Raw genomic sequence first — 22,579 nt, 5'->3', positions numbered from 1 at the left:
GAAACAATGAGATGTACAAGTCGTTATGTTGAAAAATGAACTTTACAACTTTGGCTGGGTGAGGGCCAGGGTAGGGGGGATGGAGGGGGTAAGGGGAAGGAATGAGAAGGGGAAACAAAGGAGGAGGCAACAATGCTTGATAAGAAAGGTACTCATTACCTTGCCTGTGTAATTGTAACCCCTCTGGGCAGTATTTTCACAATAAAAAATTTAAAAAAAAAATTATACCTCCTAGAGAGTATTACAGATTGTCTCTGTGCATGTGTCAAAAATTCTAATAATCTGTTATTTAAAATTAATATGCATATATATGTAAAGTAGGAGTATATACATTGGTAAAAATAGGGTATCTACATATATAGAGAAAGATGTTTTTCTTATAACACTTGACTTTCTGAAGCAGCGATCTTGGGCTTTGGCCACAAGGAGATTACTGTTGGGAGAAGTTGGAGGTAACATTGCTCAGTGTTTGGCCTCATATCTTCAAGTGCAGCTGTAGCATAGGCAGTGATGATCTTGCCAACACAGGGATCATTGGTCGACATAAATATTCCCATGGGGTCTGGGAATGCATTCCAGAAACCAAATTATTTTGAAAACTCCATGTTCCTTCAGTTGAACTATATTTTTCCCAGGTGGGACAATGTGGGAATCGAAGATTGAACATTATCTTGACCTTTAAAAATCTAGTCTATTACTATAGTTAAGAGCAATTATATCTGAGACACATTCTGTCTGGATGTTTTTTCTTCTAGTTTACACTCACTATTTTTATGTATTTCTTATTCACCTACACTGAAGCACGTAATACTCATCAGAAATATTGGGGAAATTTTTCTAAATCCATTAGGATGGATTCTGTAATCTAGAGATAAAAAAAGAAACAACAAAGGAAAACAAAGTCATCATCTGCTTCCCCATGCCTTTTCTAACATGTGAAGCTGCCAGTTTAAACTTTTCTTTAGTCCCATGAATGGGATTATATTCTTAATTTCTGATCTATGTAAAGAGATTGATCAGCTTTCTTATGATGGGTACTTTTATTTTTTTCTGTTGATATGTATTCATTTCCTTGGTTTATTTTTTCTACTGTTAGTCATTTTTCCTAATATTTGAAACAATGTACATTTGTCTATTAAATATGTTTAAATTATTTTTTCTTAATCAGTAGTGTCTCTTTAAGAATTCTTACAGTATAATTTTTCATACATGGGGATGATGTTTTGGGTCAGTCCATCTGGAAAAAAAATATGGTCAGAAAACTTAGGTACTCAGTGTGGTAAGCAAAGCCATTTCACTATACTGCATGGAACGGTGTATTTAAATTGTTTCTTGCATGATCAATTGACTATTTCCAAGAAATCACAGTTGAGAAGGAATGTTCAATCAATTTGTATTAACTATCTACTGTTTTAAGGAGAGATGATTGGTAAGTATTAAGCACAATCAAAAATAAATACAAAGAAAATATTTCTTCTGCTCCTCCAAACTAGTATATGATACATCTTATTTGGGATGTGCAAACAAAATGCTAGTTCAGAGATCAAGGGCAGTTTAATTTCACAGGTAATACTTTAACACAACAGGAGAGTTGGTAATATTTCAGCAAGCAGAATAGAGAAAAAGAACAGACACTAAAAAGTGTGCCCTACTCTAGAAACCAAAGAGTAACACGATTTAACTGACACATAAGTTGGTTATAGGGAAGTACTGAGGAATTTCGAGGTCCAGCTGTAAACTCACAGGAAATGCTAGGAAATTGGAAGAATTAGCAAAAGCAGTGTAGTCAAAAGTAAGTTTTAGGAAGATGAATCTGGAAGCCTAGAGAAAATGAGGAGAGCTGGGAGAATGTGGGGAGGAAAGGTACAAAGGAGTCCTTACATCTCTCTAAGGTCACACCTGAGTGACAGACATCCTGGCATAGGGAGGGAATTAGAGCGTTGGGGACACCTGCTGAAGCCAGATAGCGTTTGCTTCAACATTGGGCACTTGTAGTGGACACTATGCAGGAAGGATCTCTGTCCATGTCAGCGGTCAAACAGTGAAAAAAGAAAATGTGATCATATTGACTTACTCTCCTTTTAATTTTTTCTAATTGTTGCTTAAAAATATTGACCTATGCTAATGAGGATTCTTCCATCTGATAAATGAAATGGTTATTTTTATTAGATGCCTCTGCCAAGATTACTGTTTCGATGCTGTCTATTCTTAAAATTTGATTCTCAATCCATTTTCCTTCCTCTCTGTTATTTCTCAAAATCTCAGTATTGAGGTGTGTTATAATGTGGTTGCCTTCTCTTTCTGACAGTAAAAAGCCGGGGTGTATAACACACACAGCTTAAAAACTCAGAAAGCCCAGTGATCACATGAGGGAAAATACGCTTAACTTCCCAGAGTCCATTTGGAAAACTGGAGTCAAAGCTTCTTCTTTATAACCAAATTCATGTCCACTGTTTGCAGTCTCACTCTGCCTCCATGCCTTCGCTGTCCACGTAGGATTGCCATACTTTGTTCTTTCCACATTGATTTAAGGTGTTCATAAAACCTGTCCTTGCACACCTGGTGTACAGTGATTTTATGGGCGTTCTTATCAATTCATGACTTGTAACATACTTTTAAGACCTAACTTTCAGACTGTATGAATACATTGCTTTTATACTACTTAATTTAGCTTTCTACATATGTCAGTTTGTGTTGCACATTATGTACCCCAACTAGATAATAAGCCTCCTAAAGATAAGAAATTAGACATTGGTAGAATAAATTTCAGGGTTAGTGCACATTTTAATTGCCAGTGTTAATGATTTTTCATACAGCTCAAGGGGAAGAAGCAACTAAATTTAAGGGTTCTTCTTGATCTTTGACACAGTTTTTACAGCTGTGCTCTGAAGAGAATATTCATTTAGCAAATATCAAAAGATGAACAAAATTTATAAGTAAAATTGCTCATCATCAGGTAGTACTTTTGTCAAAATATGTCACTACTCCATTGGATCAATCCCATTATGCCTAGTTAAGACAGGAAGACTGTCTTCATTGGCTGATTCTCAGTCTCTCAATACTGCTGGATTATGTAAAACTGTCACTCTATCCAGTACATCTGGCAATATTACCCAATTTCTAATCTCTCCTATTGTCTCAAGCCAATACAATATGTAATCTAACACCGAAATCTGCAAACCAGATATCTCACAGTATAGTCACCATTCCCTACAACATCAATTGATTTACATTTCTAATCCAGATGTGATTTTATTTTATGGAAATGTCAAATACACTTAATCTAATACCTTCCTTCCTTCCTTCCTTCTTTCCCTCCCTCCCTCCCTCCCTTCCTTTTCCTTCCTTCCTTCCTTCCTTTCTTCCTTCCTTCCTTCCTTCCTTCCTCCCTTCCTTCCTTCCTTCCTTCCTTCCTTTGTTCGTTCGTTCCTTCCTTCCTTCCTTCCTTCTTTCCTTTCTTCTTTCCTTTCCTCCCTCCCTCCCTCCTTCCCTCTCTTCCTCCCTCCCTCCTTTCCTCCCTCCCTCCCTCCTTCCTTCCTTCCTTCATTCCTTCCTTCCTTCCTTCCTTCCTTCCTTCCTTCCTTCCTTCTTTCCTTCCTTCCCTCCCTCCCTCCTTCCTTCCTTCATTCCTTCCTTCCCTCCCTCTTTCCTTCCCTCCTTCCCTCCTTCCTTCCTTCCTTCCTTCATTCCTTCCTTCCCTCCATCTTTCCTTCCCTCCTTACCTCCTTCCCTCCTTCCCTCCTTCCTTCCTTCCTTCCTTCCTTCCTTCCTTCCTTCCTTCCTTCCTTCCTTCCTTCCTTCTTTCCTTCCTTCCTTCCTTTCTTCCCTTCCTTCCTCCCTTCCTTCCCTCCCTCCCTCCCTCCCTCCCTCCCTCCCTCCCTCCCTTCCTTCCTTCCTTCCTTCCTTCCTTCCTTCCTTCCTTCCTTCCTTCCTTCCTTCCCTCCCTCCCTCCCTCCCTCCCTCCCTCTCTTCTTCCTTTCTTCCTTCTTTCCCTCTTTCCTCCCTCCTCCCCTTTTTCTTTCCTCTTCTATTTTCTTAATCTTTCCTTCATCTTTTTTGTTTAATACCAATTCAGCTTCCAGCTACATCTACTTTTTAAAAATAATTTTATTGTAATGGTGAATTATAGAGGAGTTGCAGTTACACGAGTCAGGTATGGAGTACATTTCCTTTTGAGCAGTGTCACCCCCTCCATCCCTCATTTTCTCCCAGGTTTTCCCCTTCCTCACTTCCATCCCCACAAAGTTGTATTGATCATTTCCAACATAGTGTCTAATGGGTTTCATTGGTGAATTGTTTTACCCTTGGTCCTACCATTTCTGTGCTTTCCTTGCCCAAGTCAGATAGACTTATATACAAGATAAAAGGTACAGAACTAATAATTAAAAAAACAGGGCCAGAAGGGAATAAAGAAAAAGGTCCAGAATAAAAAAAGAGAACAAAAGTACTGCGAACAGTACAAAAAAAAAAACCCATACTAAGCAAAGTAAGCTAGACTCAAAGAAACATAGGTTGCATGGTTTCCTTCACTTGCAATGGATAGTAAAAAATAATAATTACACCTGTACATTATTATTTAAACAGAAATCTAAACATTCACACAGTGAAAACAAAGGAGTATGTTCTTAGGAGAGGATTACAAGGGCTCAAAAACGAGGTGCAAATGATCATATAAAATGATGAGTATCGAAATGAACTCCAAAAAATGGAAACAAGAGGTTTGTTGTTGTTGTCGTTTGTACTGTTTGCAGTTCTTCTTCCTTCTTTTGCTTCTTTCTTTTATTTCCATCATCTGTATTTGCATTTATTTTCTCTGTATCCAGTGTATATAGTATGATTTATGACTTCTTTTCCATATGAATATTATTCTAATCAGCTACCTACCAATAATCACAAAAGGGAAAGCATTTCAAATGTAAGTTATTTGCTTAAATGTCCTTTTGGCACTTCTAGGTATATTTGGTGTCACATTCTTTCCCCTTGGAAGTTGTGGGGGTCTGAACTAGGAACCTTATACTCGATTGGCAAGCACTCTACTACCTGATCCTTATTCGTAGGGCATTTTTGTTTTTAGTTTGTTTTTCATAAAGGGTCTGGTGCTTTTGTCTAGGCTTTGCTCAAACCATAATTCTCCTATATTGGTCTGCCAAATAGCTTGGATTATACATGTGTGCAACCACACTGGCTCATTTTGATATATGGTTATTGTATTTTTTTATACATTGGCTTTAAACCACAATATTCCTCTCTGCCACCAAAGTAGCTGGAATTATAGATATGAGCCACAGTATATAACCATTATTTTTGTGCCATTATTTTTGTAATAAAAGTATCTTGGATGGAAGTATCTGAATCAGTCTATACCACTAACCACACAAGTGACTGTAATATTTTCTGCTTTAAAACAGACACAAAGTGGAAACTTACTTGTCTCCATGCCTTTTCTAGGAGCACCACAAATATGCCTTTCAAGGATGATGTATTTCCTCAGTATCTCCTTCATAATATACCTCTTGTACCTGAGCTGATTGTGATGCACTCTTCTTTATTCTCCACCCAAATTGCACATTCATCTTCTCTGAAAGCTTCCTCTTCAGTCTTTGTGTACATAAATGTCAGAATCAGCATCTCTTTCATTTGTTCACACACTAACCACATTCCATTGGTCACCTAATTTAGAGAACTTGTCTGTTCTCTCTGTCTCTCTCTCTCTCTGTCTGTCTCTGTCTCTGTCTCTGTCTCTCCCTCTCCCCCTCCCTCCCTCCCTCCCTCCCTCCCTCCCTCTCTTTCCTTTCGTGAGTTTTCAGTTCATATAACTGGTAGGGAGGAACTAAAGGAGTAAGGAAGGAAATAAGGAATGAAAGAAGGAAGGAGAATGAAAGAAAGAGAAAATAATTGAAATCATGAGTCAAGTTTCAGAATTTATCTTACTGAGTACAGCAAACCTCAGTCCAGATAAATTAACTCAGGAGGGTTTTATGTTTGTTTGTTTTTCATTTCTCTTTTGGTGACATTAACTTTACAACCCCATTCTAGTAGTTTTGATAAAAGATTGCCTTTTAAGATTTTTTTTTTTTTTGGGTCCGGTCGTGGGGCCTGAACTCTGGGCCTGGGCACTGTCCCTCAGCTCTTCAGCTCAAGGCTAGCGCTCTACCACTTTAGCCACAGCGCCACTTCCGGCTTTTTTCTTTTTGTTTATGTGGTGCTGAGGAATCGAACCTAGGGCCTCAGGCATGCAAGGCAAGCGCTGTACCACTGAGCCACCTTCCCAGCCCCCTTTTAAGGTTTCTTGTATATGAGTGTATATCACTTAAGATAAATCAAATTTTTCTTTAAGAGTCCTACACTAAATGATATTTAATAGACCCATACCTAAGTTTAATAAATGATGATGCATATGACTGAAATGCAGAAGCTCCCTCTGGTGGTTTAATTTATAGGAATATCAAAACTAACTTGGCAGAGTGAAGGTTTTTTTTTTCTCAGTATAAATTATTTGAAACATTCTTAACCTTATATTTGTCCTTATCCTCTTTTTCTCCTCCCCAACCTTTTTAATTAGAAAACAGTGATCCTTTATGATGATGGGTAACAGAAACCCATGAATGAAAACAACTTCTGAAAAATTCAAACCAAATGGCAAAGGCAAACATAAGCCCTCCACTCAAGCCTAAGTATACTCTGCCTACAAGTAAATGTATCTATAAATGGCCTTCTGTGTCTATGCTATCTACAAAGTGAATTTATCTCTCACCTTTACAAAGGAAAGTCAATGGCTGTGATCTCCCTTATCTAACTTCATGATTGTTTTGTTTGCATGACCCCAGGGAGTTGGTACCTTTGTACACATTTAGAATTTCCTTGTGGTTAATTTATGTTTAATGGCTCTGCTTTGTAAATTGTGAGGTTTTATGTATATCATCTTTCTTACATTATTAAATTTTCCTAGGATTTAAAGGATTTAAAAAGTGGCATTTTGGTTATAACTTTTATATATTTTCCGTATATAGCTTTTGCATTCCTCTATACCTTGAACTTTAAATATATTTTTTAGATGGTGGTTCTATAGTTTTAGCACAGGATTCTAACTACTAATTTTCCCTGCTATTGGTACAAAAATCCCCAACAAATGAGGTATATTATCTGAGTTCTACCTCTGGAAAGATTTTATAATGTGTAATTCTTAACATTTTTACAGAGTTAAGTGTTTACTCATACAGTTGATTCTGGATATCCATTTGCCTTTTGTCTCTAATCAGTCATGTAGAGCTGACTCTTAGAAATTAAAACCGCATGTAATAAAACATACTTAATCATAGAATATACACACCAAAAACTAAACTCATTCTGCTATTTAATCCATATATATATATAAGCTATGGGCTCTTCTCTGTGTTTATCACGTTCAAACCTGGTACCAGCTTTTAGCATTACTTTCTTTGCCATACGAGGCCAATCAACATGTAGTTAATCCTACTCTTCCTACCTAGATGAAAGTGATGCCTACTTTTCACCTCAAATTTAACTGGTGCTTCCTGAGTTTGTTTTAATACTCTCTTATACGTGGGAACAGTTCCTTTTATGCTTACAATTACCCTGTTAAGTATTTCTAGAAGAAGGCTTTGAAAATTACATTCCTTTGCTCATCAATCATTTATATATTTCCCTGGTCTGCATATATTACCTTGGTCTGCAAAATGCAGTCTAAATATAATGAACCTGGCACTTGGTTTCATTGCCTTTCCTCTCTGCCCTGCCCTAAGATCTAGCCCCCTTTACTTTTATTTCCAGTTTATTTTTATGGAGTAAATATGAGATCATAGATTTCATCTCTGTCTGAGAAAATTAGTTCCCTTTTGATTTTTATTATTGATTTTTTTCCCTTAACAAATTACATATACAAATTATAAAAGCATGAGGCATGAATAAATACAATCCCATTTTTGTTACCAGAAAAATTGCCAATATATTTCTTTCTGATGGATTCACAATAGCTTTTTAATATAACATAGCACAGTACATTTGATCTAACGATACCTGGTTTCTAATTTATTTATTTAATTACTTTATTGTTTTAATGTTTACTGCCAGTTATCTTTTATGTGACTTCTCTAATCACTATCTCTCTCTTAACAAGAAGCATTCTAGATATGACCTAAAGAAAAGCAATCAGTACCTCCTTCACACACGAGATGCTGTGGAGCATGCCTTTACCCAACTCCCCAGATCAGATCCTCTATCAATCACACCTAATTCCTTTACATTCCTTGATTTTCAACAGTACATTCTGGATATTTCCAACTTGTAGAATTACTTAAAAAGTGTTTTTTTCCCCAAGAAAAACTAAGATACCATTGAGAGGAATGAAATAAATAATGTAAGTTGCTGTTTACAAGGTACCATTGAGAGGAATGAAATGAAAATAAATAATGTAAGTTGCTGTTTACAAGAGTTGAAAGTTTTGAATATTAGAAAACTTATATACAACTACTGAACAGAGGGGGGCACTAGTTAAAGATGAACTTGTATGTGGTTCCAAAATTACATTGAAAATGGAGATGCCAGATAAATGAAAGAGAGTTGTTGAAACAAATACTTAACCTGAGTGGGCAAAGTGATAGGGGTTAGAAGCAACTAAGAGGGTCATTTCAAGGTGAGATGGGAACTTGAAAATCAGTAGGAAGCCAGAAATGGAACTTAAAGCAGGAGTTAAGAAACATATGGAAAAAAACAACAACATTTTTTTTTCCCAAGCCACTTCAGACTGATTGCAGGGGAGAATGGTAGAGACCAGGGAGGAGAATAAGGAGGAAATTGCAGTATAAGTCAAAGATGAAAAATTGTCAACATAAGTGTGAGAATTTTTTCAATAGCAAGAAGGTACTGGTATTGAAATGTGCCACCCAAATTGGCTCACCTCAGGGGAGCGAAGGTGACAGGCTAATGTCCTGGTAACAGATGGGTTTCTATTCCCTTTCAATAAAGTGTGAAGCAGAGCTCCCTGATAGCAAGTCAACAAATACAAGGGCTTTGAAATGCACTTTTTATTGGAATTTGCGAGGCATGCTTGAATCTCTGACTTACACATACCCTACATATTCTTGGTTGGTGCATTTTCTTTTGTATTTGGAAGAAAAAATTTTCCTTGAATATCAAAAATGTAAAATAAAGATCCATAGAAGTTTTTTTTTTTTTTTTTTTTTGCCATGGCTCAAGCCCTTTGACAAATCTCCTTGGATCATTATTGCAGATTTTGTTTCCCTTTCTTTTTTGCTTGTATTTCAAAATACCCAATAGTGCCTCCAAATAATCTTGTTCTTGGAATTCGCTACTAATAACCTAGTCCATCTTTTTTTGGGTCTTAGGGTTGCTGAGAATGAAGATCTCTTTTTTTCTTGAATATTTAGCATCTTTATAATATTTTTTACTATCATTAATTTTTAGACTCAGTGATTGGAAATTCATTTTTATTCTTTTACAATGGCCTCTACATCTCACCTAAAATTGTCTGCTAAGTCTTGTTGATTTTACTGTCTGTCTATCTGTTCTACAGGAACATTTCATTATCGTGGGTCAGAATTAAAATTTCTTCCTCAAGAAGAGGCTGGTAATATTTCATCTGCTGTTAAGATATGCATTTGCTAAGTATCAACTTTCATAGTTTAATATTCAAGAACCAGCAGGAGATATTGTCTAATAAATGAGCTTCCTTAGACTAGTGTTTAAAACCCTCCAAGATCCTCCTACAAGCATCTTTCAATCATAAAGTTCTCTTGTGACTGCAACATCTTCTTTCCAGGTGAACACAACTTGTAGCCATTCTCTATGTTAAACCCATGCTTTCTTGCACCTCTCTCTTTTAGGACTTTTTATTTGCCTCGGTCATTATTCTTTGCTATGAGAGGATCCAGTGTCCAAAGAGTTAACTATCCTTTCCTTCTCTTCCTTTTTGGGTTTACATGGACACCTCTGGTCCCTCTCTCCCTTCCTCCATTGATGCAATGATACCTTTTCTCTTGCAGCAATCTTAAATCATCAGATTATGACTTGGAAACTTGTCCTACACTCCATTTGCTATAGCAAGTTCTTCAGCTTGGTATCCAATCATGGGTCACTATCAAGTCTTTTTTGCATGCTACTTCTTATACTACTCCCATCTAGTATGTATGTTCTTTGGTTATATATGTGCATTTAACTAGTACTCCTCTTTGATAGCCTGTTGTTCTCTGCAATGTTCGCCCCTGCTTTTACCACCTTTCAAACTCCTAGTTCTTTTAAATTTCCCCTTTTCTCTGTAACTATTATAGTTTTATTAACTTGCATGCAATCCTACAGTAGCTGTTGTTGTGTAGAACTACATGTGCGACTCATTTCAACTGTGTGAATATGGACCCATGTCTTATTTATATTTCTGTCTCTGGCATTTAACACAGTGGTGTGCAATATTTATTTTTAGTTTGAATGAATTGAAATGAACTTCAACATATCCTGACCTGATCGGTGCTCCAAGTTTCATCCCAATCCAGTAGCCCTTCCAGAGTCATCTCCATATGCAACCCCTTTGCTCTCTTCACTGGGAAGATCCTGACTTCCTCTGATACCCAGAACACATTGCTGGTCCTATACCCACAAGTACAAGATGTATTTTGATAAATGGTGGGATCTTTTTTCTTTTCTTTTGAATTGTAAACTCTGTCAGGAACAAAAATCAGTGATTTACTTTTAATGTCATAATACTTAGTGCCTGTGCTTCATGGCACAAAGGGTTGCAAAAATATGGATAAAATAAATTTGTACACAACTCCTTTCATGCACATAGCACGGAAAATCAAAAATGCTGAAAACTTTAAGGGGACTTTGGAATAATCTGTCTTTTTCATCTCATGTATTAGGTAATCAAGTTCAAGGATATTAGGTCATATTTTCAAGGTCTCTGAACTAAGAAAAATTAGACCAGAAACAAAGTTTCTTGAATCCAAGATGATGCTTATGTTGTATATTTTCTATTATACTACTCTGTGTTTTCAAGTACCATATAAATTTTTTATATATTACACTGGAAAGAAATTACTTAATTTTTCCCATGTTATCCATGCTGGATTTCCAAATATTAATGCTAGGCAAGTAATTAAAATAAAAACATTTTCTTTTGGGTAATACTTTTAACATATAATTAATAATACCCCAGAAACCACACCAGCTTAAGGAATATGATGTGGAATAATTATAACATGAGATCTTTCCATTAAACATACACTGTTACTTCTAAGATGAAAACTACAAAGGTATTTGTGCTTGCATTTAGAATTTATTCAGAAAAGGAGAGGATAGTCAATAGCAAATTATTTTATTTTAAAACTAGTAAAGAAAGGTGATAAGTCACATGAATGAGTACAGACCACAATTGATATCTATTTTTAGAAAGTAGCCATATTTCTACAAACAGACCAGCTTTTCAATTTTGTTCTGTGGTTCTCTATGTTGTCCATGTGTCAACTGCCACCTTTATGATGTACCTGGCATCAGTTTATCATTCCTGCCATTTTAGAATATTGTATTCTCTCTCTTGGAAAAAGTGACAAGCATTGTAAATATTAAAAGTTAATACCGAGTTTAAACAAGAACATGGCATCGTTTTGGCCACTATGAAACATTGCATTTTCAGAAGAGCTGAAGCAGGTTTATAACATTCATTTAATGTTTTCTATTTAAAAGGTGAATAAGATTTGTGGCCACCAAATAACCATGCCAACACAAAGCCCCCGGTGTTCTTTTGATCTCAGCAAAGAGAAGCATGGGATGAAGATCTCTGCAAGGAATGGTGAAGAGACTCTTGCCAACAGAAGAAAGTAAGACATTTGTTTTACAACCAGAAAGAGATAGAAAGTAAGCCACTAACTTTACAACAAAATGGAATGTATTCATTAACAATGGAAGGAAAAGCAATAAAGATCAGCATGATTGGCCAACTTTAACATGGTTTATTTCCCATCAAGACTGAGCCAGGTGAAGTGTCAAACAAACAGTGATTCAGGAACAATGAGGGAAAATATTAGAAATCAAACTAGCTATTAACTAGAACTCTCAGGTTATGAATCTTGCAAATTATTATTTGACACTGGTTATGAATGCCATGAATGAGCTGTTTTCTCTTATCTAAAGTTATTTCCTATTTTAAAAACATTATTTTCTGTGTTTGTTCTGTTTTCTTTGAGTTTCCTTTCTTTATTTTTTGGGTTAAGAGAGTCTCTTACATTCACACGAGACATTCTTGAATATCTGTGACCACTCAAAGTTAGAGGCAAGCAGTATGTCCATTAGTAGGAAAAATAGGATGTAATACTTTGAAGCATTATGATGTAATCATAAGTAATAAGTTCATTTTCATACGGCAAAAACTGTTGTGATTACAGACAAAACTCTCTACTAAATAGAATGATAGCAATAGCCTAACATTTATATAAATTAAAAGCATGTATGAATATAAAATCAATATTTATTGTTAAATAAAAGCTGTCAGAGGCTATTATTTTTGGACTGAGTTTCAACAGATTAAATCAAACCAGAGTCTTTCATAAAAATGTCATTTAATCAAACTGTGGTTTTAAGGAAGCAAATAGAACCCAAACCAGACCTGTTCATTTTTCTCCTGAAGAGAGAAGACTCCTGTCTGATTTAGTATATGACTGCCCTCTGCTCCAACCCTAGAAAATAAGAAGCTTCACAAAACCTGATATTAATTGAACCTTCTTTTCCTCTCTTGTGTCTTGTCCCTCTCTTCTGCTATTGCTTAATCGGAACACTCATTCTGTTTTACAGGATGGTTGTTTCTTCATTAATAAATCCCAGTTAACCAATTAGAGCTGTAACTAAATTTCTTATAATTTTGTCTTCTTACAATAATTTTACAGGGTAACATATGTTGAAGTAATTGCATACATTGTAATAGGTACTTATAGAAACATGGAAAATGATAGGATATGTAAGATAAGAAAGATAAGGGATTAGATTCCCCAAGGATAAATTATGATTAATTATATGGCAGAAATTGAGGAATATGCTTTTCTAAAAAAAAAATTGCCTGTAAGAAAATACACAAGCTGGGTACCAATGATTTACTCCTATAACTCAGCTATTCAGAACTCTGAGATCCAAAGAATAGTAGTTCAATGTCTGTCTAGATAGAAGAGCCTTAAGACTATATCTCCAAAATAACCAGCAAAAATCTAGGCTGGAGGGGTGGCTCAAGTGGTAAGTTGCTAGTTGAGAGCAAACAAGCTTCACAAGTATGAGGCTTGCAGTTCAAGCCCCACTACTGCCCAGTGGTAGATAGGTATGTAGGTAGGTAGATAGGTAGGTAGGTAAATAGATAGACAAGTAGAGAATAATGTTTGTATTAAAGTATTTTAAAAATCATGGAGTGATAATGTTGAAAGGGGTGACATTGCATTGAGCTCATATACCGCTTTGTTGAATGCCAACCCCTTTGTAAAACTTCTTACAGATAATAAAAGCATTTTTAAAAAAGAAATTAAAACACAATTTCAAAGAACTTCCCCTGAAATAATATTTTCTTAATTACAAAGTAATGTTCCCTAGTCAGTTTTGTAAAATAATATTTCATGCAAATATAGTGGTTTATATAGATTTTGTAGATTATAAAGTATAGTATTAATAATGATTATATACAGAAAGATAAAGTACAATTGCCTAAGTACAGTTTGGATTTCCTATTGCCATTAATTAAAACAGAAAGTAAAATAATTGTAAACCATAGGCAAGGGAAAAAAAATTTCTATATAACTTGTCCAAATCATGAATAAAACAACTGCTCAATGTAATTCAGAAACAGGGAATCTTGTAGTAAGTTCCTGTTTCCTGAGTTAACTTTAGAAATTAGTATTATATCCATGACAGTTTTTCTTATTCATTTTTTATTTACTTTTAGAAAGTCTCATGAGAATACCACTAGCAGAAACTATTTTCTATAATTCAAACCCAGTCAAAACTATTAAAGGAAAGTCACAGAACAAACTAATTCATCAGCCTCTCCAGCTCAATACAGTTTCTGTAGTAACGAAAATATAAATTATTAAACACATCAAGGACTTTGCCAGTGTAAATGAAAATAAAGCTAATTTTATGTTTGCTAAACATTTATATTTTATATAAATAAGTCATTGTCTTTTAAAATTATACTGCCATAGTTCATTTTAGAATTAGTATATTATAAATGAAATTGGTACCCTAACTGAGAAAAGAAATCATTTAGGGTGACTGTGACAGAAGAATAGTTTAATTTATATAGTAGTCCAACTTGCAAATACTTTTTCAGAAGTTAGGTTACTGTAACTGGAGGAGTAAGAAAATGGCCTCTCTCCATCCTCCTAGGTTGGCTGGAGTGTGAACTAAATTAACCAAACGCTTGATTAAGAAAATAACCACCAGTTTACTCATGTATATAGGCCTGGGCTTTCTAGAAAAGTATGAGATGCAAAGAAGGACCGTGGACTGAAGCTCATCCTGAAGGACTGAACAGAAAAGTGGTTTGGAGCTGCTGGCAGGGTTTGAGATAAGTCATGAGAAAGTGATGGGAGAAAATCTGTGCTACATAAAGGACAGTTTACATGAAGAACTTCATAAGTATACATTAACTACACAGAAGAATAAATTTTCTAAGCTACCCCAGTCTGTAATTTCTCAAAATGTACAACTTGAAGTAACCAATAGCAAAAGAGTCCTTTTGGATGGCATGCTATGATCTCCTCTACTCATATTTTGAAATGCTGTGTAGCCCAGTATAACCATTGTGGTTTGTTTCTTTTATGTGTCATTTCCTCTCCCTTTCTCTCTCTCACTCTCTCTCTCCCTGTGTCTCTCTCTGTCTCTGTCTCTCTCTGTCTCTCTTTCTGTTTCCCCCTTTTGGTGGGAGGGCCTGGCAACCAGTATTATGTTTTGAGTTTTAAGTTTTACCTAAAATTTAGAATAACAAGTTAATGTAGGAAGAAATGGAGAATAGAAACATTCTCTGCTCCTCATGTAGGAAATGAAAATTAAAGACTCCAAGGCTTTGTTTTTTGTTTTTTAATTGAAATATTTGGTTTATTATATAGATTGATATCTATCTATATTAATCTATCAATGTATGTATGTATGTATGTATGTATGTATGTATGTATCTATCTATCTATCTATCTATCTATCTATCTATCTATCTATCTATCTAGGTAATATCCTGAAGTAATTAAGGCTTTCATCTTACTCTTGGTTTTCTCTTTACTCCTATTTGCTTCTTTATTTCATTTTCTTGCTTTCCTTTCAATTAAACATTTATTATTTTAACCTTTTATAGCTCTTTACATTTGTTCTCATTATTCTCTTAATGATTATCATCAAGATCACAATGATGCATTTTTAATTTTTACTACTTTAAGTTCGAAATTTTACCACTTCATTGAACAATGTTAAGTACTTAGAACACATTCACTCCAATATTCTCCTCCCATTTTATGCAATTATATGAACAAATATATCTTCTACCAACATTTCACAACTTCTAAGACATTAATGTTTTTTTTTATATTGAGATAGTTACTATTTACCTATAACTACTCACAGTTTATTCTTTTTACTACTTCATCTTTTCTAGCCTCCTGTGTAGAATTATTTTGCCCCTACTGTATCTCTCATTCTCCTTCTCTCTGTCTTTTTTTCTTTTGGGTCCGGTCGTGGGGCCTGAACTCTGGGCCTGGGCGCTGTCCCTCAGCTCTTCAGCTCAAGGCTACCGCTCTACCACTTGAGCCACAGTGCCACTTCTGGCTTTTTTCTTTTTGCTTATGTGGTGCTGAGGAATCCAACCCAGGGCCTCAGGCATGCAAGGCAAGCGCTGTACCACTGAGCCACCTTCCCAGCCCCTTCTCTCGGTCTTTCTCTGTCTCTCTCTGTCTCTATCTCTGTCTCTCTGTCTCTGTCTCTCTGTCTGTCTCTCTCTCTTGGATTGAATTCAGGGCTTTATGCATGCTTGGCAAGTAAATTCCCACTGAAGTATTTCCCTATGCTTTATCAATTATTAGTAGTGATGAATGCTTCAGTTTTTGTTTGTCTGTATAATTGCTTATTGTCAAATACGTTGGTCTGAACTGCTGTCAAACTATCCAGAAGCTATGAAGGTATAAGTCAGAATTAAGCTCAGGACATGACTATGTGAAAGTGCATGGAAAGTTCAGTGGGTCTCATTTAATGTGAGTGATGCCAAAGGTAGATGCTTCTTTGTTCTACTCAAAGCTTCTTTCCTGCCCATTTGACAGCCTTATGACTATTGTGTGCTGGAGGCTGATAACCCAAGGCTTTTGTGTTATCTGGAGAATTTCCTCTCAACAAGCAAGAACAGTTAGCATTCTACATCTAATGCTACCTAACAAATCATCCTAAAATGTAGTAGATTTATTGTTCATTTTCTGTGGTATTGGGATGTAGGAGTAGAGTAGCATCAGAGTGGAGACTCAGCGAACTCTAAGGAGACAGCTATGAAGCCCACTGGAGCCTCAGCCATCTGAAGCACAAGTGGGACTGAAGGTTCATCTCCTGAGATGGCTTACTGACATGGCTGTTGTCAGGGCCCTAGATTCTTGTCAAGATGACATAGACAGAGTTGTTCTCACAACAGCTCTAGGAAAGGGCCAGTCAGGTGATCTAGCCTCAAAAATCACACCCTGTCAGCTACACACTCTGCAGCGGGTTATTCAGCTGGGGTCTTCTTGTGTAGGCTACCCTGCTTGTCAGAGGCCCATGGACAACAAGTACCTGAGGTGACCTGCTGGTGTAAGAGACTTTCCCCTTTCTTCAAGGTGGTAGAACCAAGTGCATGGCCCAGTTCATGCCTCAGTAGTCCTGTGGTCTCTGGAAGAAAGACCTTAACTTGTTCCTCTTCACCTTCTCCTGCTTAAGTTACTTCCCCTTTCTTAAGTGCACCACTCTAGGGTATCACCTGTCTAAGGCTGGGTCTAAGGCCCAACCTCTAGGGAATCTGGCCTAGAGCTCTCTAAATAAAAAGAACATAAATGAAGGCAAAATTATATCTTGTCCAAATATGAATATTTCTCCTCATTGTCCCAAACTCTGATTTTTTTTCTGTAAGAGAAATGCCTTTGCTTGGCTCTCTGATTTGAAATGGGAATATTTTACTTAAATATGTCTGTGTATAAGAGTTATGCTCAATTTCTTCATGCACTGTGAAGTCTTTTAGTTAGGAAGAAGGGAGCTAATCTTCAGATTCGTGTTATTTTAATTTGATTTTAGAAATGTAATTTCACTGGTTCAGTCTTTTTTTTTTTTTTGGTCCGGTTGTGGGGCCTGAACTCTGGGCCTGAGCACTGTCCCTCAGCTCTTCAGCTCAAGGCCAGTGCTCTACCACTTGAGCCCCAGCGCCACTTCCGGCTTTTTTCTTTTTGCTTATGTGGTGCTGAGGAATCGAACCCAGGGCCTCAGGCATGCAAGGCAAGCGCTCTACCACTGAGCCAACTTCCCAGCCCCTCAGTCTTTTTTTTTTAACTTAAAGACTATACTAACAATGGACAAATTGAAGCTCGAATAGTTGACACATGTCAATTGTAGAGATCTTCCTTGCAAAGCAAGGAAAAGCTATCATTGTGAGTCCTTTACTCACCGGGCAGGCAAACTATCACTATTTCGCCCTTTGGGGCAGAAACCAAGTCAGAGCAGCTCTATAGGACACTGCCCTCATATGGTTGTCTAAACCATCCAGGCAGAGTGATTTCCCTATGGAAGTTCCGGTTTCCTGTCTTGATTTCTTGAAGTTAGCTGGTAAGAATAAGCTATTAGCAAGCTTAAATCGGCAATAATTAGCTGTACATTATTATTTCAAAGTGATGTGGCTGTGCCAATTAAGTGGGTAATTAGGAAAACCCCAGGACAGTAAATTAAGACAGAGTCTCAACACCAGGGCCCCATCTGTTTTCCAGCAAGCATTCCAATTAGCCAGTTTCCTCATTTAAGAATGTACCATAGAGGTGATTGGCTGCATTCAGGGGTGTGTACTGTCTTAGATGCTACTAAAAATATGCAAAATTTTAATAGCAACTTTAGAATAGGAGAAAAACTTTTCAACATTGAATCTTCATGTTTTATTTAAGATGTTAAATCATTTATTTAAAAAAATTCTCTTCAGAACTTAATTGGAGCAATATATCATCAGACATTTCCATTTTATTCTACTGTGTTTATTAAATTGTGATTTGAGTGAGAATTTTGTCACTTGGAATATTAACAGTTTTATTTATTGAGACTGGAAATAAGAGGGCTAGAGACTTCAGAGACAAGTAAGGCAGAGTATAATACTGGCTCAGGGTGTTACTATCAACTGAAGCAAGTTCATATCCTGTCCAACACTACAAAGCATAGTTAAGTGACTAAAATAACTGACTGAATGTAGAAAAATATCTACACATTGAATAAAAACACTTAATCTTATTTAGTATTATTAGCAAGATAGGTGGAATTGATTTACAGTAAAAAGAATCAGTAAACTTAAATGATCTTATAGGTTCATAATAACTATTTCATTTAGGAAACCAGAAAGAAATCATGATTACAATTCTGGATATAGTCTACCAGGTATCTGTGTTTGATTACATGGTAAATCAGTATTTAGATATATTGGGCTGAATGATGTTTTGGGAAATGTTTTGTTAATGTTCTATTAACAAATCATTAAGCCACAAAAAAGTCAACTCTTTGAGAAAAAACTTAATATTACTAAACAATTTACAATGTATTCTAAAGAGGAAGTTAGTGCTTCTTTATGGTGCCATTATTATTTATTACCTGAAAGTTTAATTTATTAAAATAAAGGTCATGTTCCCTTAAACGATAAGATTTCTGTTTAATTTAAAACAGTGCTTGGCAAGTGAGGGTAGTATGTGTTTCCAGGGCAGGACAGGGCCAGGGAGGATGGGCCAAGACCAAGTTTTAGGCAGGACGGCAGAGGTGAGACCAGAATGAGCTTGAAGGAATATGAGCTTCAAGGCAGACCAGAGCTAAGACCTCCATGAATAATAAAGATCAGGACCCGCAGGGGGTCAAAAACCAGGTCCACAGGAAACACAAATGCCAGAAGGCAGAACAAACATATGGCAAAAGTTTAGGCTAGTGGTTCTTAACCTTTGGGGATCATGTATCCCACTGAGAATCTGATAAAGCATTTCCAGAAAAAGCTAATAAACAAATACATGCAGAATTGTGTTGCATTGGAAAGCAATTTGCTCTACCGGAAACTAAAGTGGAAAGTAAGATGAGTTTAGAAAAAAAATGAGTTAACTCTTACTTTCTGCATGTTCATGGAGAAATTAGCCACCATTTTATGAAATAAGTTAAAGTAAAACAAATCATGGAGAATAAAAGTTATACAAAAGAGAACTTTTCTTGAAAGAAGAGATAGCTTGAACCACTTGCTATGAAGTCTATGTTGAAGCTGAAGTTGTGATTGGTTTTAAATATGGTCATATACACATATATTTGGTAGCTGACAGATTCCTGCTTTTTATTTTGATAGTGCCAATTTCTATAAATTATAGAATTGCACCTATCACTAGCTGCAATTAGAATCTTCATAGTTTGCTTGCTTAGAAAAGGATTGGCTTACATCAGGGAACATCTTATTTGTTACAAGTTTTTCAATGTCCATTGGTTTTTCCATAACTTGTTGGTCCTCTGATTTGTGACATCTTTGATAATGAAACTGTCTAATTAGGATAATATAGGTAGAAATAAGTCTACTAATTCTTCACTATAGAAAGAATAAGAAAATAGGTATTTTTCTAACAATAGGAAGAATGACCTTTAAACTGTACAATTTTAAAACTAGTTCTCCAAAAAACCTATTTCCACCTAACAGCTTGGGCAGCTACTAGAAACCTTCAGTAGTGTTTACAAGGGTTACTGTAGGGTTATCTCATTTATAGACTTAAAATAAGCCAAGGAAACCAAACTTTGAATAACATAACTGAGACAATGTGTTTGTATATGTATGTATATGTGTATACACACATAAATAGACACAAACATGTAAATGTGTGCATTACACACATATGTAATATATGTATATTTTCCCCTCACAAAATTGAATATTTTATCATTTTTCCTTTGGAAAACAATAAGCATATGTAGGGGTAAAAAGAATTGCAAAGTCAGTCCCATTTTTTTCCCACTTCTATTTTCACTGGTGTATAATTTTTTAAAGAATTTCATTGGGCTTTTATACATAAATATAATACACTTGGATTATATGTACCCCCTCTATTATTCCTGCATTCTCTGCCCTCTTAATAATTTTAATTGACATAATTATTCTATTTTCATTCATAAGTATAATACCTGGATTTTATTCACCTTCCTTTAGGAATTCTTGAAGAAGGAAAAGGATTCAACTTACTGGGGGTAAAATCAATTAATCAGCAAAGCTTCTCCTTTTACCAGTGTAGAAGAATAAGTTGTATTTATAAGCATCATGGGTTCTAAATCTACAATGAGAGCATCAAGTCTTACCTTCCATTTTGCTTTGTGTGGCAAATTTAAATTCTGTCTACTACAGTTGAATTCCATTCATGTAATAGGTAAAATGGAGATGCAAAATTATCAAGACATATCCATATTATGTTCATTTGTAATTGGATGTAAAGGACAAAGCTGAATACTCCCATAGCTTCCCTCAAAATAGTAAAAAGAAATGTGTTTCTAAGGATTCATCAGTTTTTAGACACTGCTTTCATTTCTTTTCCCTCTTCACTCCATGACATAAATCACATAAATCTCAAAATACATGGCTAAACTCAGTCTCTAACTCTAGCATTCTGTTGGGTTTCTTTTGCTTAGAAATACAACAAAGGGGAATTATATTTAGCTCAGTGAAAGAGCACTTTCCAAAAGGCCCTGAGTTTGGTTCTCAGCTCTGGGAAAAACAAACAAACAAACAAACAAACATAAAACAACCGATGAAGATTCAAAAGTTCTGAGGTAATTCTTTTTTTTTTTTTTTTGGTAGCCGAGTCAGAACACCACCATGCTCATGGTATCCAGGTAAGGGGTAGGCTTATTCATCATTTCGGCTAGCACCAGGCCATCTTGGTCCTCCACGAGGTGGGGAAAGAGAGCTGGGAGAACTGGGAAAGAGAGAGAGATCTGGGAAAGAGAGAAAAGAGCTAGAAAAGAGCTAGAAAAGAGAGCATCTGGAAAAGGTGGGAAAGAGAGAGCTAGGAAAGAGAAAGGAGCTGGGAAAGAGAAGAGAAGGAAAGCTGAGAAAGAGCTAGAAAAGAGCAGAGCTGAGGTAATTCTTATGGGTAGCGTTTGTAAATTCTCTGATCAAACTTCCCGTCCTTAAAGGCAATTCCCTCTCTTTAATAATTTAGAAACATGTAAGCTTCTCCTTTGCTGTGCTTGTTTCTTTGTCCTTTACCAAGATTCTTAATATATAGAGAGAGAACTGAAAATTTGGGGTCTCATAAATCAAATAAACTCAAGTCTGGACATGATGGGTCCTGCCTCTAATCTCACAAATCAAATTGGAAATAAAGACCAATTCTGAGGAAAATATGAGCAAGATACCCTCTCAACCAACAATTGGCTTGTTGATTATGACCCTCCATTTTAAACTAATAGTATGCCTCCTTAGGCTAACAATACTAATTATAGTAGCTGAATATTTTAATGAAAATTAAAAGATTTGAAGTAGAGAAATTATATTGTACCTCTATATTCTTTAATGGTCATTCAATTCAATGGATGACCAATTTCCTCATTATAGTCTGATTTTAAAAACAAAAAACTCAGACACTTGATTGGGTGTTCAGTCTTTGTTTAAAATCTTTTCCTTAAAAAGGACTCCTACTGGACTCATTCCTCATGCTTGAACTTACTTTTTTCAGAGGCTGTGTTAGCACAGTGATTCTTCCAGTCTCCTCAGTCATCTTAAAAAAATACTGTTGGGTGGTTTGTTTTATAGAACACAGCTGGTGCTTTTTAAGGTACATCGTTCCAAAGTGGTAGCATCATATTAAGCTGGTTTGGAGAGCCCTGTTTTGACATTTCAGAGTATGTTTCACATCAGTCCAGAGAGGATGTTTGGAACACCATTGAACACAGTAAGAGACCTTGCTGTCCTAAATCTATAAATGGCCAGGAAGTTCCCTATCAGGATAAGAACACACCATAAGAGAGTGCTGTACATGAAACACCTATCCAGCCAGAGTTCCGGGAGAAGGGTATGGAAGGACACTAGTGACTTTTCTAGATTTCTTTCAGATTCTCCTTTCCACTGTTTTCCTTATTGTTCTTTGAACTACCAACCCATTCTTAATTTTGTTTAGCAGTGTTGAGGAGTCAGTCAATCTTCTAATGTCATGTGAACCAGAAGACTTCCTATGAGCAGAGGGAAACCTGGAATCACTTACCCAGAACAAAAAATAAAAAAATAAAATAAAAATCCAAGAGTGGTGCTGAAACCTTAGGTCACAGTTCCCATAAGGAGCAGTGTGTTCAAGTGGGGTTCAGAGAGCAGACTTCCTGA

At 36.0% G+C, this 22,579-nt stretch overlaps 1 protein-coding gene across 2 annotated transcripts in view; it reads left to right on the top strand.

Moving 5' to 3' along the window:
• Positions 1-22,579, top strand: part of Gpc5 (glypican 5) — a 1,051,553-nt gene that overhangs the window by 207,704 nt on the left and 821,270 nt on the right. For both annotated transcript variants that reach the window (XM_070002745.1, XM_070002746.1), the window contains exon 4: positions 11,716-11,849. In XM_070002745.1, coding sequence (XP_069858846.1) covers positions 11,716-11,849 — 134 coding nt within the window. The remainder of the gene's footprint in view (positions 1-11,715; positions 11,850-22,579) is intronic.

Source organism: Dipodomys merriami, unplaced genomic scaffold (genome assembly GCF_024711535.1).
Source record: "Dipodomys merriami isolate MVZ:Mamm:240054 unplaced genomic scaffold, mDipMer1.0.p SCAF_6, whole genome shotgun sequence".
Taxonomy (NCBI): domain Eukaryota; kingdom Metazoa; phylum Chordata; class Mammalia; order Rodentia; family Heteromyidae; genus Dipodomys; species Dipodomys merriami.
This window is presented reverse-complemented; position numbering and strand designations above follow the sequence as displayed.